Source organism: Erpetoichthys calabaricus, chromosome 2 (genome assembly GCF_900747795.2).
Source record: "Erpetoichthys calabaricus chromosome 2, fErpCal1.3, whole genome shotgun sequence".
NCBI classification, from domain to species: domain Eukaryota; kingdom Metazoa; phylum Chordata; class Cladistia; order Polypteriformes; family Polypteridae; genus Erpetoichthys; species Erpetoichthys calabaricus.
This window is the reverse complement of record NC_041395.2, coordinates 153818562-153836225: the sequence shown is the minus strand read 5'-3', so window position 1 is coordinate 153836225 and position 17664 is coordinate 153818562. Positions and strand designations below refer to the sequence as shown.

The following is a 17664-nucleotide window of genomic DNA, read 5'->3' as shown; positions in this document are numbered from 1 at the left end:
TAACATTATTACACAATATATAAAATTACTAAGAAACAATGTAAATAAAATGTGTAATTTTAAAAAATCAAGTTTTGGAGAACCTTTTGTATAAAGGAAATAGTGATATTCAAGTAGGTCTAGTTGATGAAAGTGATGAAATACGCATATTTAGTTTGGCTTGTCTGTTTCAGTTAAAACCAAGCCACATTTTCAGCTGTCTGTATACATTTTCTAAACTATAAACATTACTATAGGAACATCTCAAAATTATTTTCATTGTAAAAAAAAGTAATACACTTCAACAGTACTCTTGCTGTGCAACCTCCTAGCCGTGTGCAGTAATAAGTAAAGGGACTGGCTCCCACCTGTGATTCCTGTTCTTGTTTCAGGTGCTTGGTGTGTGCTTCTTGTGCTTGCCTATAAAAGCAGAACCAACACATTGCAGGACAGCATAGGAAACATGAGTACTCATAAATGCAAGTACAGTAATGTGATCTAAAATTTCACAAAATTAGAGCGCCCATTGAGTTTTTACTTACAAATAATACATCAGGTGTTTTTTGTTTTTTTTTTTATTTCAAGGAAAATGGCAGTCATAGAGGTAGTGAAGGGCACTTTCATCATGTATCTGCAACAGGAAAAAAATAGTTAATGCTACAATGAACATAAATGTTATGTTAGCCATTATATGCTTCATAACAGCCAAAATATTGTTTTCCTGCCTTTTGGCAGTATCTAATTGTTCTTAAAGATTCCAATTGTTAATGTTATATATTGTGATGGGGTGCATTCTAGTCTTGGATGCCTGATTGCAAAGACTAATGTATTTGTGTTTAGCCTTAAGTAATGCTAATGGTTACTGACTTGTGAAGTTTCATAATCGTAACTTTTTTCTGAAGATTTCTGTTTTCATGATATAATAAAATTATGTATTTTAATGAGTGAGATTTTAACAAATTAACAATGCATTATCTAACAAAATGAGACAATTCAGCACAATAGCTTTTTAAAGTTAAAACTTGGTTATACATTTATTTTTTTAACTTCATAAAGTAAAATTAACCTTTTGCTCAGTTTTCTGTATTTGAAGTGATTTGCCGTAACAGCAATGTTGCCAGTTGCCACTTTAATTTATTAAATTAATTAATGGTGGTGTAGAGCGTATTGTTTAAAATATAGAACCTGTTTGCCTTTTGTATTTGAGTGGTGTGAAGTTTTATTTTTAAGTCCAAATGTTGTTTCCTTTTTTTCGTAGTTTCTATAACACACAGAGGTGTGTCTTTTTTTAAGACTGAATTTTAACATTTAAACATGACATCTTAAATGAACAATATTACATTTATTAGGTTATTTGTTTACTTTTCTAAACAAGACACATTAAGATAATACAACCAAATCAAGGGACCAGGAATTAATCTTTAGCATATGACTTACATCAAAAACACCTCTGTTTAATGTAGCCTACTACATTGTGCTTGCTGGTAGATCTCTCTGTGAGTGCTTTGATCTTCTTTACAATATGTTTGAAATGTTATAAGAAAAGCTTTAAAAATTCTTGAATTTACCATACACTACATTTTTACATTTTTCCCCCTGTACGCTTTTCATTTCTTAGTTTGGGCAATTCGCAATATAAAGAAGAATGAATTGCTGAATTAGAACATTAGAACAATTACATTATAATAAAATAATTAAACAAGAATTGGCCATTCAGCCCAACAAAACTTGCTGTTCCTATCCACTTATTTTTTCTAAAATAACATCATCTAGTTTTGAAAGTCCCTAAAGTCCTACTGTCTTCCACAATACTTGGTAGCTTATTCCATGTGTCTATGGTTCTCTGTGTAAACAAAAACATCCAAATGTTTGCACAAAATTTACCCTTAACAAGTTTCCAGTTGTGTTCCCATGTTTGTGATGAACTCGTATTAAAATAACAGTCTCAATCCATTGTACTAATTCCCTTCATAATTTTAAACACTTCAATCATGTCTCCTTTTAATCTTCTTTTGCTTAAACTGAAAAGGCTCCACTCTTTTAATCTTTGTTCGTAAATCATCCTCTGTAGTCTCTGGACTTTATCTAGCCCTGCCGTGTTGGTTTTTTTTTTTTTTTGGTAGCCTGAAGACCGAAACTGCACACAGTACTCCAGATGAGGCTTTACCAGTGAGTTATATAGCCTAAGCTTAACCTCCTTGGACTTGTACTCTACACATCTGCTATATAATCTAACATTATGTTAGCCCTCTTAATTAGCTTATGAACATCCAGAATCACATTTCAAATCTAATGCAAAATCGGGTCTTCAAAGAAAGTGGAAAAATTAAAATTTATACTTATTATCTATTTACAGTTTACTGATAGAAAAAGCACTGGTTAATGGTTAAGAATAAAGTTATATTTTGATATTGTCTTTTTAGATTCAAATTATTTAAAGCACACTTTACATATTTTATTATACTATATCGAGAACTAACGTAACGTTAATTTTGCACAAAACAGTTTATGTATTTTTTGCATTTTATGACAGATGCTATCCAAGTGTGAGCTAAAAATTGCATTTATGTGTACTGTGATGCTGCACCATTCCTACTTGTACTACTTTGGTAATGAATAATGCCACATCTTTCTTCCTCTAATGATTTTTAGAGCAGAATACATAGCTTGAGGAATGCTTAATGGATGAGTGGTTATCTGCCTGTTTAGGTTCAAGTTTTTCAAGGGATGCTGAAATAGAACAAAATAAGAAGCTGCCAAAACCCTGAAACTTGCTCAGTGTGACCAATATAGTTAAGCATAATGTTTTGGGATATACATGTATTTCTGGTTGTTTGCACATGGGCATTTATTTTTAAAGTATGTGTTGTGCATCTATTTTTATCATTGATGAAATGTAGGCATTTAATTACTTTGATAATTCATTTTAAGAAAATGTGCTGTTACCTTTGGCTTACAGTGTAACTGCATGTTTTGAATGATAAATGAGGTGGGTTTGCATGGCTGGTGGTTGAGAACCATTAGCAGTTCATCAGTTGCATAGTCTCTTCAAAAAAGATAGTCAAAATTAAAAATGTGTTCTCTTTAAATAGTAAAGTTCAGTTATTTTTCTAAAAATGTTTATAGAATTTAATGCCATAGCTTAAAGATGTAGATATAGACCTGGAAGTTACACTGGCTGGTGGAATCAAGAAACATTTTGTTTGTATGTGTGTCGTTTTTGCATTTTACAGTAACAACTCTTTCATACAGTATATCAGGCAAAAGAGTTGTACACTGTTTAAAAACCCATGATGAAATGGATGAACATTTTCAAATGTCACATGTTTAAGATTGTTTGGTTTATGCATCTAATTTAGGTTTTGAGTTGATGTGGCTTAATAATTTTCTTTCTCTTTTTTTCCCAAGTTTTATTCAGATACTTTTTAGGACGAATATTCATTTAAGTATATAGAAGTATCTTATTTTATTAAAGTTTCAGCATGATTTTATTCAGCTCTTAGTAATTATTTGTATTTCTATTACAGTAAGAGAAGCAGAAAAGGTGATAAGAATGGCAAGGGACTAAGACATTTTTCAATGAAGGTTTGTGAGAAAGTGCAGAAAAAAGGAACAACGTCTTACAATGAAGTAGCAGATGAACTTGTGGCAGAATTTGCCAACTCTAGTAGTATTATGACTGCTGATTCTGTAAGTAACATTTTTCCATTTTAGTTATTCATGTGCAAATTGTATATTACTATTCTGTTTGTTATTATTTTATTTTCTCTCTTCTTGTCTTTTTGTCTTTTTAACTCTTATTCCTCACACTGAGTCGATTGCACCTTCAATTTCGTTGTTCCTTTGTAAAAGTGACAATGACAATAAAGATCTATCTATCTATCTATCTATCTATCTATCTATCTATCTATCTATCTATCTATCTATCTATCTATCTATCTATCTATCTATCTATCTATATTTTTGAGGAAGGTTCATCAATTTTTCCTTTTATGATAGTAAGATAAAAATAGATGTCTTTTCAAACTTAATAGGGGGCATTAAATATATGTCATGCCATTATGTAACCAATTTAATCCAGGCCATACTGTGTACTGGAGCCTAGCATAGTTTGCAAGGCAGAAACAAACCCTTGACAAGGCACCAGTCCATTGCAGGGTAAATTCACACACTCCCACCAAGCACACACTAGGGTTAATTTGGCATGACCAGTTCACCTAAGCTGCATGTCTTTAGACAATGGGAGGAAACCGGAACACCGAAAGGAAACCCACGCAGACACAAGGAGAATATGAAAACTCCACACAGAGAGGACCCAGGAAGCAGGCCCTGGTCTCCTTACTGTGAGGCAGCAGCAGCACTGCCACTGTGCCGCCCACTTTAAATATTTTATTAATTTTAATAATAAGAGTTAATTTATATGTGTAAAAAAATGTTTGCAGAGTTTAGTGTCATAACTTTAAAGGTCTAGGTGTAGAGACATTTGGTAGCATTACAAACAGCTGGATTGCTCCTGTTGCTCCTGAGAAGTTTAAGCAGCTAATTTTAGGGAGGTCCTGATTAAGACATTTGGTAAGAGTAATGTTCAGTTTTAGTGTGGTGTGATATGACACCATTAATGTGTGACTATTAGATCAATTGGGAGGTGGGACCTTCTAGGGCCAAATGGATATTGTATCACTGACTAGGACCATACAGTCATTATCCTTGCTCAAATCATTAGTTCATTTTCCAACCTGCCCACTGCCTGTGCTGGTTTTGCTCTCTCTTTTCACTTCTGCTTGGATTATGTTCTAGGTTCTCTAGTTTTACTCCTGCATCTCAAAGATTTGATTGTTTGGTTAATTAGTGACTCTGAATTGGTAAGGTATGAGAAAATGTGTTGTATGATGGACTGGTTTTGTTCCGTCCTTACACCCAGGAAGGTGTAGTTCAGTTGACGGATCAGTCATCTCAACATTAAAAAGTGAAAAACAAGAATGTGCAAACTGAGCAACAGTAAAGAAAAAGAAAAAAAATCAGTTTATTGTAGAGCTCTTAAAAAAAGTCTGGAAATACACCAGCAAATACTTTCCATTCTTACTGCTTACATAATGATTTATAAACCTTTGAGAATCATGTAATCTGATTATACTCTGAGGAATGTTTAAATTATAATTAAAAAAGATTTACAAACAGTGGGTTACTGTTAAATCTCTAATTAGCTATGTAATATATACCTAAAGCAATAAATGGTAACTTTGGACTGAACTAATAAAATAACTATATTTGAAAAATGTTTTGTGTTTTATAGTAGTTTTGACTATGCATGTGATATTTTACACAAAATTTTGTGTGTGTATGGATACAAACTGTTGTTTAAGTTATTATTTTTTCAGTGATGAAATCTTCGTCTGATGCACTTAAACGTATCAATGACCAAATTTTATTTGAAAGCAACCAATATCACGACTTGCAATTTATGTGCTGCAATAATACACTGATGTTTGTGTTTTCATTTTAGCAGGTCTATGATCAGAAGAATATTAGGCGACGTGTTTATGATGCCTTGAATGTTCTCATGGCTATGAATATCATATCAAAAGAAAAAAAAGAAATCAAGTGGATTGGGCTTCCAACTAATTCTGCTCAGGAGTGCCAGAATCTAGAGGTAGGTTACTTTAGAAGTATAATTTAAATTTGTTACATTTGTGGTCTGTTTTTTGTTTCTTGATTTTCTTAACCACAATTTTTATAAACTGAAGAAAAGGAAAAGTAATAGTTGAAGAAGCAGCAAGGCCGCTATGCATAGGTCTTCATAGTCTTGTGAAGGTTTGTATCCTGAATGCTTTGAATTTTTTTCATTTCCATGTTGATTCACAGTGAATAGTAGAAAGACTGTCCCAGGGTTCTGCATTGTCATTAGAACAACTAATTATTCCTCATTATAAAACAGATATCTACTTTTCACACCTACCTCTTTATAATATGCAGAGTTTAAAGCTTTCCAGGAAAATGCTGAATTTCCAGCAGTAGGCCATTTTCGATTCATAAAAATATTCCCTGCCATCTACGCCATTTTATTAAATACTCAGAAACAATGTAAGAAAGCTGCAATGCAGTTTTTGTTTTGGTTACATTTTATCCAGTTATACAATAGTCTTCTTCCACTTGCCAACAATATGCGAGTAGTGTAGTCTATTAACCAATTATGAGCAAGTTGCCTTCTGTGAGCGTTCATTGCACATTTGAAAGGATTTGATGTTGGTTGAAGTTGCAGAAGATGCGAGTCCAGTACAGTTAGATGTTAAAAGTGTTTATGGCTTGATTGGGGATGAAAGACCACAGCTTGGAGCTTTTGTTTAAGAATTTAAATAAACCCAGGGCTTTGTGTTCAGCAATAGTATGGCACAAGTGGGGAAAAGTTTAAATTACTGCATGACTTAGGTTAAATGCACAGTGAGGCTATTTGTGCTGTCCAGTTTGCATCAACAGTCCCAGGAGCGACAGTGACCAAAACTGTGCCTACATCCATACCGGAATTCATGTAACCAAACAATCTGTACTTGTACTGCCACATTTACCATTGAGCATCACCTCTGTCTTTCACAAACTTAAACTGTAATTTAATTGTAAATAAAGGTATCGGACTATCAAAATGGCCTTTTAAGACTGACTAAAGAGTGCTGCTTCATTTTGCAGTTACCTGTTGGTCTTTCAGCAGTTCTTTTTTTCATTCATGTTGTTGCACCCTCGTGTGTATATTTTCATAGATATGAAGTAAAAGCAAAGTAGTTTAGATTTATTCATTGTTTACACATTTATTTAATGGGAACATCTTGCAATTCTTTTTTCACTTCAGTTATTTCACCAGTTAAATGAGTATTTTCATAGCAAAAAGAAACACTTAAAATATGTTAATTGTTTCCATTATTTACTTTCACAAATTAATTTTCATGTTGTTTTGATTATTATAGTTTTTGTAATAATCCTGATATAAAGTTAAAAACCACTCACCCACTATCCAAAGTTAAAGGTTATTTTCTTACTGTGACCCTTGAAAAACTACACAAGTGGCACAAGTCAAATTATTTGTACTGAACATGACCTAGTCATTCATTTTGCCACAGTTATCATGACAGTGGAATGTACACTATGAGGAGCTAAAAACAAGATTCACCCTACAGATAGGATAATTAGTTCAGAGTAGCTCTGAATTCTTGATAAGGACACTCAGCGGTATCAGTCTTACAGAAACTTCTCCTTAATACATTGGAATACGTGGATATTGTTGCTGTCATGTTAAGTTCTGATAAACTTTCATTAAGCTCTGAGTGGGGCCTGAATCAAGCAAAACACACTAAAAACAGCATTCCTTAAATGGCTATACTGTATATAAATAGTTCTGACAAAACCAATGCACCTAGAGGTAGAGTATTATGTAGGGGTTTCTTGTTAAAGCAGTGCAATAGGAATTGTGGCTGTGATATTTTAATTAAACTTGCAACAGTTGTGCTAAATAAGATTCTCACTTGGAGACTCCTTAGATGTACCTTTTACCATATCTCCTTTTTCTAAGGCAGATGTGGAAAGTTTAAATAAAAGTGCTTTTTGTAGATGTCATTATCTTGCTAATTAAAAGACATTTACATTTATAATTAGTATAAAGTGTAGAGGCTGAATCCAGATGTCTTCTAGCATACAGATAGTCCTCGTTTACACATTCTCACCCCTTTTATTTTGAGTGATGGTTGAAACTTTTTTTGCTGTTAGAAACCCATGCTGGCAAGCAGGTTTTGGGAATAAATCTTCTCCATCCCCTGACTAAACACCTTTATTTGTGTGCTTGCTTAAATTAAAATAACACTTCCACATTGATCCAGATATATGTAATATATTAAGCTACAATGGAATGAAAGTCAAACAAACAAGCAAAGGGAACTGTGCAAGCAGTGTGCCTAGTAATAAAAACATATAATGCTCATGCTTTTTCCTCTATAAAATGACCAACACAATAGTCAACTGTGTTTGATGTTTAAAAGATCTGGAAAGAGTTGTGAGGGTATTAATCATTCAATTTTCACCTTATTTGTATTAACTAATTTATTTAAATAAGTTGTGTCCTGATTAAATTGCAGCATTTCTAATTTAATTCTATTAGCTACAGTGGTTATCTGACATATTCTTCTATTTGTTTTTGATCATATGTTGCATTTAAATTGGTATTTTGTACAAGTTTTTTTTATTGCTATCTCATTTTCTTCCAGCTAGAGAAACAGAGAAGAATAGAAAGAATTAAGCAAAAAAGGGCTCAGTTACAGGAACTAATATTGCAGGTAATACAGCTGAAGTAAAACCACATGCATAATGTTTGTTTCTGTAGCAAAGTACTGCAGAAAAAGTCAATTTAAACAGCAGCATCCACAACATAGTTTAATGGTTAATTTGATTCCAGGTTCAGGAAAGGAGCAATAGATATATTCATTGTAAGGTAAAATCTGGAGACTGTATAACTTACAGGTTTGAGGAATCTGTATTATAAATGAGAGCTGCTTTTTAGTTTTTTAATGTAAGATGTTATTGACTTCATGAGAATTCAGTGGCATGCAGTTTCTTAGTAAAATAAGTTTTTGCATCAGAATATATGATATTGGATGGTGCTGCAACCAAGCCATTTAATATGCAGAACACCTTATTATTCAGTAAAAGTAAATTAAAAATTTATTTTGTAATAAATATAATGTTGATTTAATGCTTCATTCTGTGCCTCCCTATTCTTCCTTTAAAACAGTGAATTTTAAAGTGTGAAGTTGCTAGATGAATACTGTATAATAACATCTTTGTAGACATTTAAGGTGATCTTTCATTAATGTAAGATGCAATGTGTAAGCTTCAAACACAAAAGCTATATCAATTTTACATTACCTCCTTAGTTTATGCTTTTTATTTTTCAAATCCTGTTTCCTATAGATATTTATTTTATTTCTTCTATAGCAAATAGCATTTAAAAATTTGGTGCAAAGAAACCAGCAAGCAGAGGAAGAGCGCCAGAGTCCTCCACCCAGAAGCTCTGTGATTCAACTGCCTTTTATTCTTCTCAATACCAGCGTGCGCACTGTCATTGACTGTAGTATCTCTAGTGACAAGTGAGTAGTGCTGAATGTGCTGTCAAGTGATGACTGTGCAATAATAAAATAATAGTTCTGTCTATGATATGAAAAGGAAATGGTTTGAAATGTAAAGATGTATTTTTTTTCTAATTGAAATAGTAATATGTTTTTATTTCTTTAGTCTGCAGTGTTTAATGAGTAGTAGTAATGTTTGTTTCCTTGTAGGTGCGAATATCTGTTTAATTTTGACAACACATTTGAGATCCATGATGATATTGAGGTGCTGAAGAGGATGGGCATGTCTTTTGGTTTGGAGTATGGAAAATGCACCTCAGAAAATCTGAAAATTGCAAAATCATTGGTGCCAAAGTCTTTAGAGTCTTATGTTACAGGTTGGTGATATTGGTTTCTTTTTTTTGTGTGTTTAAAGAAGAAATATTAAAGCTTCTAATAGTAACAAGTAATCCACATGCAAAAACTCACTGTATTACTTTCAAAGAGTATGGGTATGCATTACTCTCTATATTTATTGATCCAGGTATTGGACAATACTAGAGCATGAGATGAATAGCACCATCCATTGTTGCAGTTGACTTTTTTTTTTTATTTGGAGTATTTATTGAGATAAACAAATGCAAAAGAGAAGTAAACAATGACAAATTTTTCTAAAGGAACAATGGATTAAAGAAATAAAAAAAGCCAACCCGAACTGGTACTTCTAAGAGCTTTGCTGTGCCTTTTCTTCATTATTAGTCTGGTGGGGCTTGAGGAGTTTCTCGAATGAGAACACATGCCTGGGAACAATTCACTAAAAAGCTGGTAGTAAAAAGCAACGAAATCTGCCGCTGAAAAGGCTCCACCAACTTTCCCTGAAACCCCACCCACACTTTCCTGCAGTCTATACACTTTAAACATTCGGGTTTGCATGTGTTCCATTTCTACTCATGTATTAGACAAATATGTAAAATAACTATTGAAAGACAAGGAGAGAGCAAAAGGAACTGAACAAAAGAATTGACACTGAAATCCAAGAGCTCAGTACTGTAATGTTTAATTTATATATCTTTGCTATTTTTTTGTACAACAAATTAACAACATAAAATTACATACAATGATTAACAATATTTTGGTCATTCAGAAATATTCAGTGACCAATTTGTCATCCTTCTTTTCAATGACTGACTTGAGTCTCACGTTCATTGAGTCTGTCAGTTTTTTGGTCTGTTCAGAATGAACCTTTGCTGAAGCAGCAATCACAGTCTCTCAAGTGCTATTTAAATTGGTGTATTGTCTTCCGTTATTGTAATTCTTACATTTGAGAGAAGAACACAAATTCTCAATAGGAGTTAAGTCAAGTAGGGAACAGGGCCAGGTCATTATTTGGTCACCTTTGAGACATTTGCTGGCTAGGCCAAGCAGTTGAGCACTTGGATGCATGTGATGGAGTATTGTCCTGCATAGAGATCATGTCCTTTTGGATTGCTTTTTGAATGCTGCTGATTTCTTCTTGTACCACTGCTTGAAGAAAATATCATCCAGAAACCAACAGTAGATTTGGGAGTTGTATTTCAGTCCACCTTCAGCCTGAAACCTACTCCTTAATTTTAGCAGCCCATATCAGTACCCCACCCCCACCTCGCAGGCACCTGACTCAAACTGGGTCCTTTTGTCCATTAGTCATCCAGCCACAGCCTCACCCATCTTGTCCATCAAAAATCACTATCATTTATCTGCCCAAAAACCTTCGAAAAATCAGTCTTCAAGTATTTCTTGGTCCCGTTTGATGCCTTATGAATCTTATTTAGTGGCATTAGTTATGTCTCTGAGCACTTGGCACCTTGTACTTCTGGACACTCCAAGTTGGTTGCAATTCTAGTATTATGGTGGCAATGGAAGCTAATGGGTTCCTAGTAGCTTCATGTTTAATTCCTCTCAAATGTTTCGGGGTTAATTTTTGCCTTTTCTTCTCCACACAGCAAAATGTTCTGTTGTCCAGTGATGACACCTCAGTAGTTGAGCAATTTCCCCGAGTACTGTAGGGTTTTTTGGGTCACAGATTATAAATCTGAAATTGTTTTTTCGAAATTCAAAATGATGGATGCAATATGTCGGACCACAAAATTCTGAAAATGTTTTTTACTTGTCTTTCGGGATCTCTTTTCAGCCCGCTTTGTATATAAATTGCATATACATCCAATTTTCACATTTCTGCAATTGCCTATGTTCTAGATACTTGTTAAAACACTGAAACCATATTCAGGTATGGCATGTTTGGCATTTCCGCTTAGACAATAATGTTAACTTACATGGATAGGCTCAAGCTGCCCATTACTCTATTAATGGATGTCACTTTGCTTTCATTTTCCTTTTTGACATGCTTCGAGAAGTGGATTCTGTGCAGCCTCAGCAATGCTGCTACTGAAGTTATTCCAGTGTCACAAGGCACATCTAGTGTGAAAATTTAATTTCCTTTGATATCAACTCACTTTAATAACAACTAACTTAATGACAGTTCTTTTTATTTCCTTTTAACTGAGTGTGATAGCACACCTTTGAATTCAAATGCATATATTACAGTTCATCTTTTCATAGACATAGCTGGCATATCTTTCAATCTCACGTTGACTACAGCAGTTTTGGCATACCTGAGAGAGAAAGAAACCATATACGTCCAGTGGGAATGCATTTTTTCCACTAGCCCAGTTATGTCTTTGAATGCCAAGGCATAATCTGGTTTTACAGAAAACTTTTTCTTTGCAACAGGTTATGTTTATTTTAAACGCATGTGATGTGTCCTCTACATATACACACACACAACACACCATAAGTTTATCCATCAAGACCACAGTCTTGGTATCTGTCGACCAAGTTAACAAGCACACTGTTACTCTTTGCTACTCTTGCTCCACTTTTAGGAGACATAAGATTGGTTTCAAACTGAGTGAACCGCCTAATGTTCCCTCCCACTTTTAATACAAATTCACTCGTGGTTTTCTTTAGATGTATGTTTTTTACAACTGGCTTTGTGAATATATTTATATAAACTAATATATGTTAGCTTAATATGAATGAGAATATACTGTTTGCAGTAAAGCAGACAGTTTAATTATATCCATTTGGTTATGTTCTGCTGTTGTCTGTTGATCTTTACACATTTGCATTTCAAAACAAATACTAATAGTCAGTTATACCATAACTACAGATGTTTCATTTCAGGTATGGCAGATGGGCAGATTTTGAGTCAAGAACAGTTCACTTGTAATTCAGTGCAGACATCTGCCTCTTCCTCCTCCTCCTCCTTCATCTCTGGAAGTGCCCACTTCAGGTAATCTATACAGACAGCAGCTCCAGTAATGAAAACTTAAGACTAATGAGAGAGAATTCAGGTCTTTTCAGCCTTTATACTGGTTACTCAAACACCTAGGCTGAACTGCTGCAATTCATTTTCAGTCACATTTTTTGATTGTTGTTTTTCAGTACCAGAGCTGTCAAATATAATACTTTAGTACATTTATGTACATTACTTTATGTTGTATTACTCTGTTGTTAGTTGGTGGTCACAGTGCAAATTTTGTAATGTGTTTCCTTTTCTCGAATTCTACTTTTTACTTTTGTTACTGAGTCAAAAAGTAAAAGTGGCACTTCTGCCGTACTGGTTACTTAAAGCAAGTAAAACTTGTATTTGAAATAGGAAAATATCAGAATTCAGAAAGAAAACGGGGTAGGTGATCAAGTGCTGTATTAGAATTTAGCTTTTTATTGTATAAAAGGAATCAACCATTAGAAAAAAATTACATTTGAGTACAATGATAAGTATACAAATTATCCTAAGAGCCACACTGATTGTGTACTTCCTCTGCACCTAGTCTGTCAGTCTATAGTATTGTGGGACTAAATGTGATTCTCAAATGAGATTACACATCTGGGGACAACCTGTTAAAAAAGTTTGTAGTGAATAGTGGCGAAATCCACCACTGGAAAATCTACACCCACAGGACTTCTTTTAGTCTTGCTTTAGTCACTAAACAAAACCACCTGCACTCAGAGTGAAAGCAAAAAAAACTGAAGAAAAGACTTCACACTCGAAGGAAATATAAACTTATAACTGCTGTTACCTATTCAGGAGCTCAGTAGCACAAGGGAATGTAAGCTTAATGATTAATTTGTACGTTGTGATGACAGAGCACACAGACACACACACACACACACGTTCCACCACAGCTACATGCATTTGAGAATTGCTTCTGTCTGCTACCATATCGTTCTGTCATTTTGACTATTTCATCACTGTATGGCATTACATCAGTAAATAGAGTTTAGATAAGCATTGTGGTCTGTGGATAATATTACGTGTTTAAACGCTGCAACTATTTTGTCACGGCATGTTTGCATTTCCAATTAGACAGTCATGTTAACTTCCTATAGTTACTTGTCCAGATGAGCAGTCAGAAGGTGGGTGCTGTGCAGCTGTGTCTGTGCGTTACTGGTGCCATGTGGCAGATTTGTTGATCTGAAGGTTTTGAGTATGCATAAGCATTTCCAGTGGCTCTTCACTATAACAGCTTTTAACAACAGTCCATTTGATGGATGGTGACTATAGTTTATTTCAAATGCATATTTTTGCAGTTCATATTTTCATGAATATAGCAGCCAATTCTTTCACTCCTACACTATCATTGTAACACTGAACAACAGAGAGCACACACAGCACTTACAACAACATATCACTCATGTTTACCACATGTCCAGTAATGTCTTTGAATGGCAATATGTAATCTTATGTTAATGTGATGGTGCAGGTCGGCCCCACATTACCGGGTCCTTCCAGGAGCCTCTTGAACACACCACCATCAGTAACGTACCCAAGGGATGAGCCTAGCAAATGAGGACACACATGCAGCAGCAAAGGGTAGGTGCATAAGTGAGAAGTGCTTTTATTAAAATCAACCAAAACCAAACAGTGCCCAAATAAATAGTGCAGTGAAATCAATCCATAATAAATGAGTAATCCCTTTACATGTCTGTGCTGATAAAGGTTAAAATCCTATAAGTAAATCCATAAACCAAGGTTAAAACAAGAAACAGTCTTCTAAAATTGCTCGAGCCAAGGTACAACCCTTTAAAACCAATATCTCTCCGGCTTATCCTATTCGGACCTCGCAAGGAGAGATGTCAACCAACAGACGTAGACATCCTTCAGTTCCAACTTGTGTCACCGCCACCAATCCCATCCCATCATGATCCATGGGGTGCTGCCACACCTCCACAGACTCCCTGTACAGTCTCCGGCCTTGCGGGGAAGTTCCTCCAGAGTACTCGTGTTGCTCATGCTCCCAAGTTTAGCAGGAGCAACCATCAGCTCCCTTTAGCGCTGGTCGCATGCTCCTCTTCTGGGTTCACATTCCTGTCCCCCTCATTCTACCCTTTTTACACATGCACATTCTCTTTCGCTCCTGCCCTTCTTTCCAACCTTTAACTTCCATTACCATTCTCTCTCATCTGTCTTTTTCATTTTCCCCCCTTCTGTCCTGTGCAGGTTCCTTTAAACTCTGCTCCCTCATTGTGTGCAGGTGCGAGGAGCAGTCTCCTCCATGGCCCAATGGACCAATCCGCCTTTTAATGTATATGTGTGCAGCATAATCAGCCTGCACCCCAATTAACCGCGGATCGATGTGCACTTGCACACCCAGTTGAAGTTGCCCTGCAACATTAACTACACATCGTTACCAAAAGGTTTTTCTCTTGCAACAGGTTATGTTTATTTTTAAAATTTGTAATATGCTCTCTGCACACACATTTATATGTTTAACCTTTAAACTGCTGGAACCGGCTATAGTAGTTTCCCAGTGCAACTTGCCAGCACACCAGAGCTGATCAGTCAGTGCCGTACATTTGTTGAGCAGCCAGCTCATGACCACTGCCGCCCCCTGCAGCAACTGCAGCATCACTGTCCCTGGGATTGAGCCCGCTGCACTAGACTAACTTGCCAGCGTCAGCGTTTACCTCTTTGTGCAGCCAGTTCAAGCGCAGTTGGCTTGGTGATTTACTGAATTTCATCAATGGTGTCAGTTGCATATTGCACATATAATAGATTGTTGCAGTAGTTTTCTTTTTTTATAGTTTTTACAGTTCATTAGCAGTGTGTAAAATTATCAGTGTTGCAGTAATTGTGATGCTGTTTGCATGGAAAAAAAAATGTGTTCCATTAAAATTTCACTTTTTCTTGGTGAATTGTGACATTTCCTTAAAAAGTGCAGCAAAAAATTATTTGGCGTCCAGGGGTGCATTATTTCTCCAAACCCAAAGTATGTGGCAGTTTAAGGGTTAATAGTGTTATGTTTAGGTGTATTTTCAACTGTTCATCATAATCGGAAGCTTGCTTTCTATCGGAGCAGATTAACGAGCACCACTGCCCTTTGCAGTTTGAAATTACCAAACCTACTTTAAACACGGCCTTCATGAGGTGCAGGATTGGTTTAGAAATGTGACACTCAAGGAACCGTCTAATTGTTCCTACCCACTTTTTTCCCAAAATTCACTTATTGTTGCCTCCAGACATACATATTATAGATTTGGCTTCAGTAAGACTAGTTCGTCTCTGGTGGATCCTTACTTGTGAGTGATGAAAAACGTGTAAGTTCTCAAGTGCCCTTCTCACGGTGTACTTTGCTTTTTCTTAAACATGCAAGTATTCCTGATTGCTAGATTGTTTAGCATACTGTATATTGGGTGTGGGAAACAGCCCGGACACAGACAGACGGACATCGTTTTAAATCCCAACACACGTTTATTTTACAGTTTATACAATGGTTGAACACACACTACCCAGTGCTGCAGCACCAATCACCCCACAAGTCCAGGCCAACACACAATGCCTTTCCTCTCTTCAGGCCGCCTCTTTCCTCTCACAGACCTCATCCTCTTCCACCCGACTCCAGCCCTGAATGAAGGGAGGCGGACCCTTTTATTGTCCCCCAGGTGTGCTCCAGCAATCTTCCACCGACACGCCCCAGTGTGGTGGAAGTGCCGGCTGCATCCCCGGGGGGTACCACCCCCAGCCGCGTGCCACATGGGATAGTTCTCTAGTGTTTAAACCATAAAGTTGCCAGTTCATTTGCCTGTGTGACAAAGAGGAAGTCAATTAAATGCCTCTGCTTCAGTTGTTAAAGTTGTATTGAATTTTAATCTTGTTAGCCAATTTGCATTAAAGCATTTGCCAAATGAAACGCAACAACAATGTTTTGTTATCCTTATAGTTAACACTAGTTCTATTTCTTTTAATGACAGGCTTATTGCAGCCTAGATCATTTCAGAATGTTTTCCTTGTGATTTGAAGGAGGTAGGGAAGGGTCTAAGTAACCCAGAAACAGTTCTTTGACAGGCATTGTGTAGTTCTTTCTTATGAAGCATTTTTTGAACAGTTCCACTTCAACAGCAGTTATAAATGTAAGCACACAGTGTTGTAGATATTTTGCTGATGCAGTTTAAAAAAAGCAAGCCCTTAAAAAGGTAAGTTTTGGCTTTAAGTTTTAGACTGATAGAACTGTAAAATTCACATAAATATCGTACTAAATTACCTTTCTTTGTTTTCATGTGTATTGCAGCTCAAATCTGGACAGTTGTGTAGACAATGAAGTGGCCTTAACAACAGGACATTGTGTCATGTCAAGCAACCAACAGCCTTTCACTATGACATCTCATTATTCTGAATCAAGAGGAGAGACTCCTTGCTCTTTCAACGACTATGATGATGAAGATGATGATGACTCTTCATCTCCAGAATAAGCTGCTTAACTTATTTTTTTTGTTATTCCTGTAAAACATTTTATAAAACTTCTAATGAATGGCTAGAAAGAGAAGCTGCATTTCCAGACATTGGAAGCACATCAAGGACTGAAGAGCAAAAAGTACAAACAAAGAAAATGTTTAGTAGTAGGAAAAAAATTAGGACAATGTACATGTATTTTGAAGTCATTTATCTGATATGTCATTGTTTGGAAACTGCACATGTAAAATGAATTACAGTAAAATTTAGCTCACTTGTTTAGCTTACGGATGTGGAGCAACAAGCCTTGTAGAACAAACAGTCTTGGGTGCCTTTATTCTGACTTCATTATACAGTAAATGCATGTGTAATGTTCCAAAATATTACAAAACCTACAGATTCTAAGACACTCACATTTAAAGAGGTCAACAGAGCTTTTGAGTACAGAAGCCAATTCATTAAAAAAAGTTATGTGTATTATTTGCAGATCAGTTCTACCTCTGTTTTCCATTGTCTTCCAATTACTACTACACATGATGTAAAATCTTTTTGACTTATATTTGTCAGTAGAAGGGATAATTGGGGAGTTCATTTTAAAACTGTTAGCACTACACCTGTACGATCTGGTGTTGCATTGTCTGTTTGTTGTCACTTTTAATTTTTGATCCTCTCTATCATGACCATTTACAATTCTTTAATTTTGTGCTTATTTTTACTTGCTGAAACATTTCTTTGCTCTTTTTTACACAGGCTTCATGTCATTACATTAGAAATGTGTTAATCTAGCTTAATGATTCTGTAGCAGTAAGCTGTTCCGAGTTGACATGCCTG

At 35.5% G+C, this 17664-nt stretch overlaps 1 protein-coding gene across 7 annotated transcripts in view; it reads left to right on the top strand.

Annotated features, from left to right (window-relative positions):
• Nucleotides 1-17313, top strand: part of LOC114646464 (transcription factor Dp-2-like) — a 128555-nt gene extending 111242 nt beyond the window's left edge. For 6 of the 7 annotated variants that reach the window (XM_051922916.1, XM_051922920.1, XM_051922919.1 and 3 more), the window contains 7 exons: nucleotides 3507-3669; nucleotides 5483-5629; nucleotides 8226-8294; nucleotides 8953-9104; nucleotides 9294-9460; nucleotides 12285-12393; nucleotides 16673-17313. In XM_051922916.1, coding sequence (XP_051778876.1) covers nucleotides 3507-3669; nucleotides 5483-5629; nucleotides 8226-8294; nucleotides 8953-9104; nucleotides 9294-9460; nucleotides 12285-12393; nucleotides 16673-16853 — 988 coding nt within the window. In that variant the 3' untranslated portion in view covers nucleotides 16854-17313. The remainder of the gene's footprint in view (nucleotides 1-3506; nucleotides 3670-5482; nucleotides 5630-8225; nucleotides 8295-8952; nucleotides 9105-9293; nucleotides 9461-12284; nucleotides 12394-16672) is intronic. The other variant, XM_028794673.2, reaches the window with a different exon arrangement.
• The last annotated feature ends 351 nt before the right edge of the window (nucleotides 17314-17664 follow it).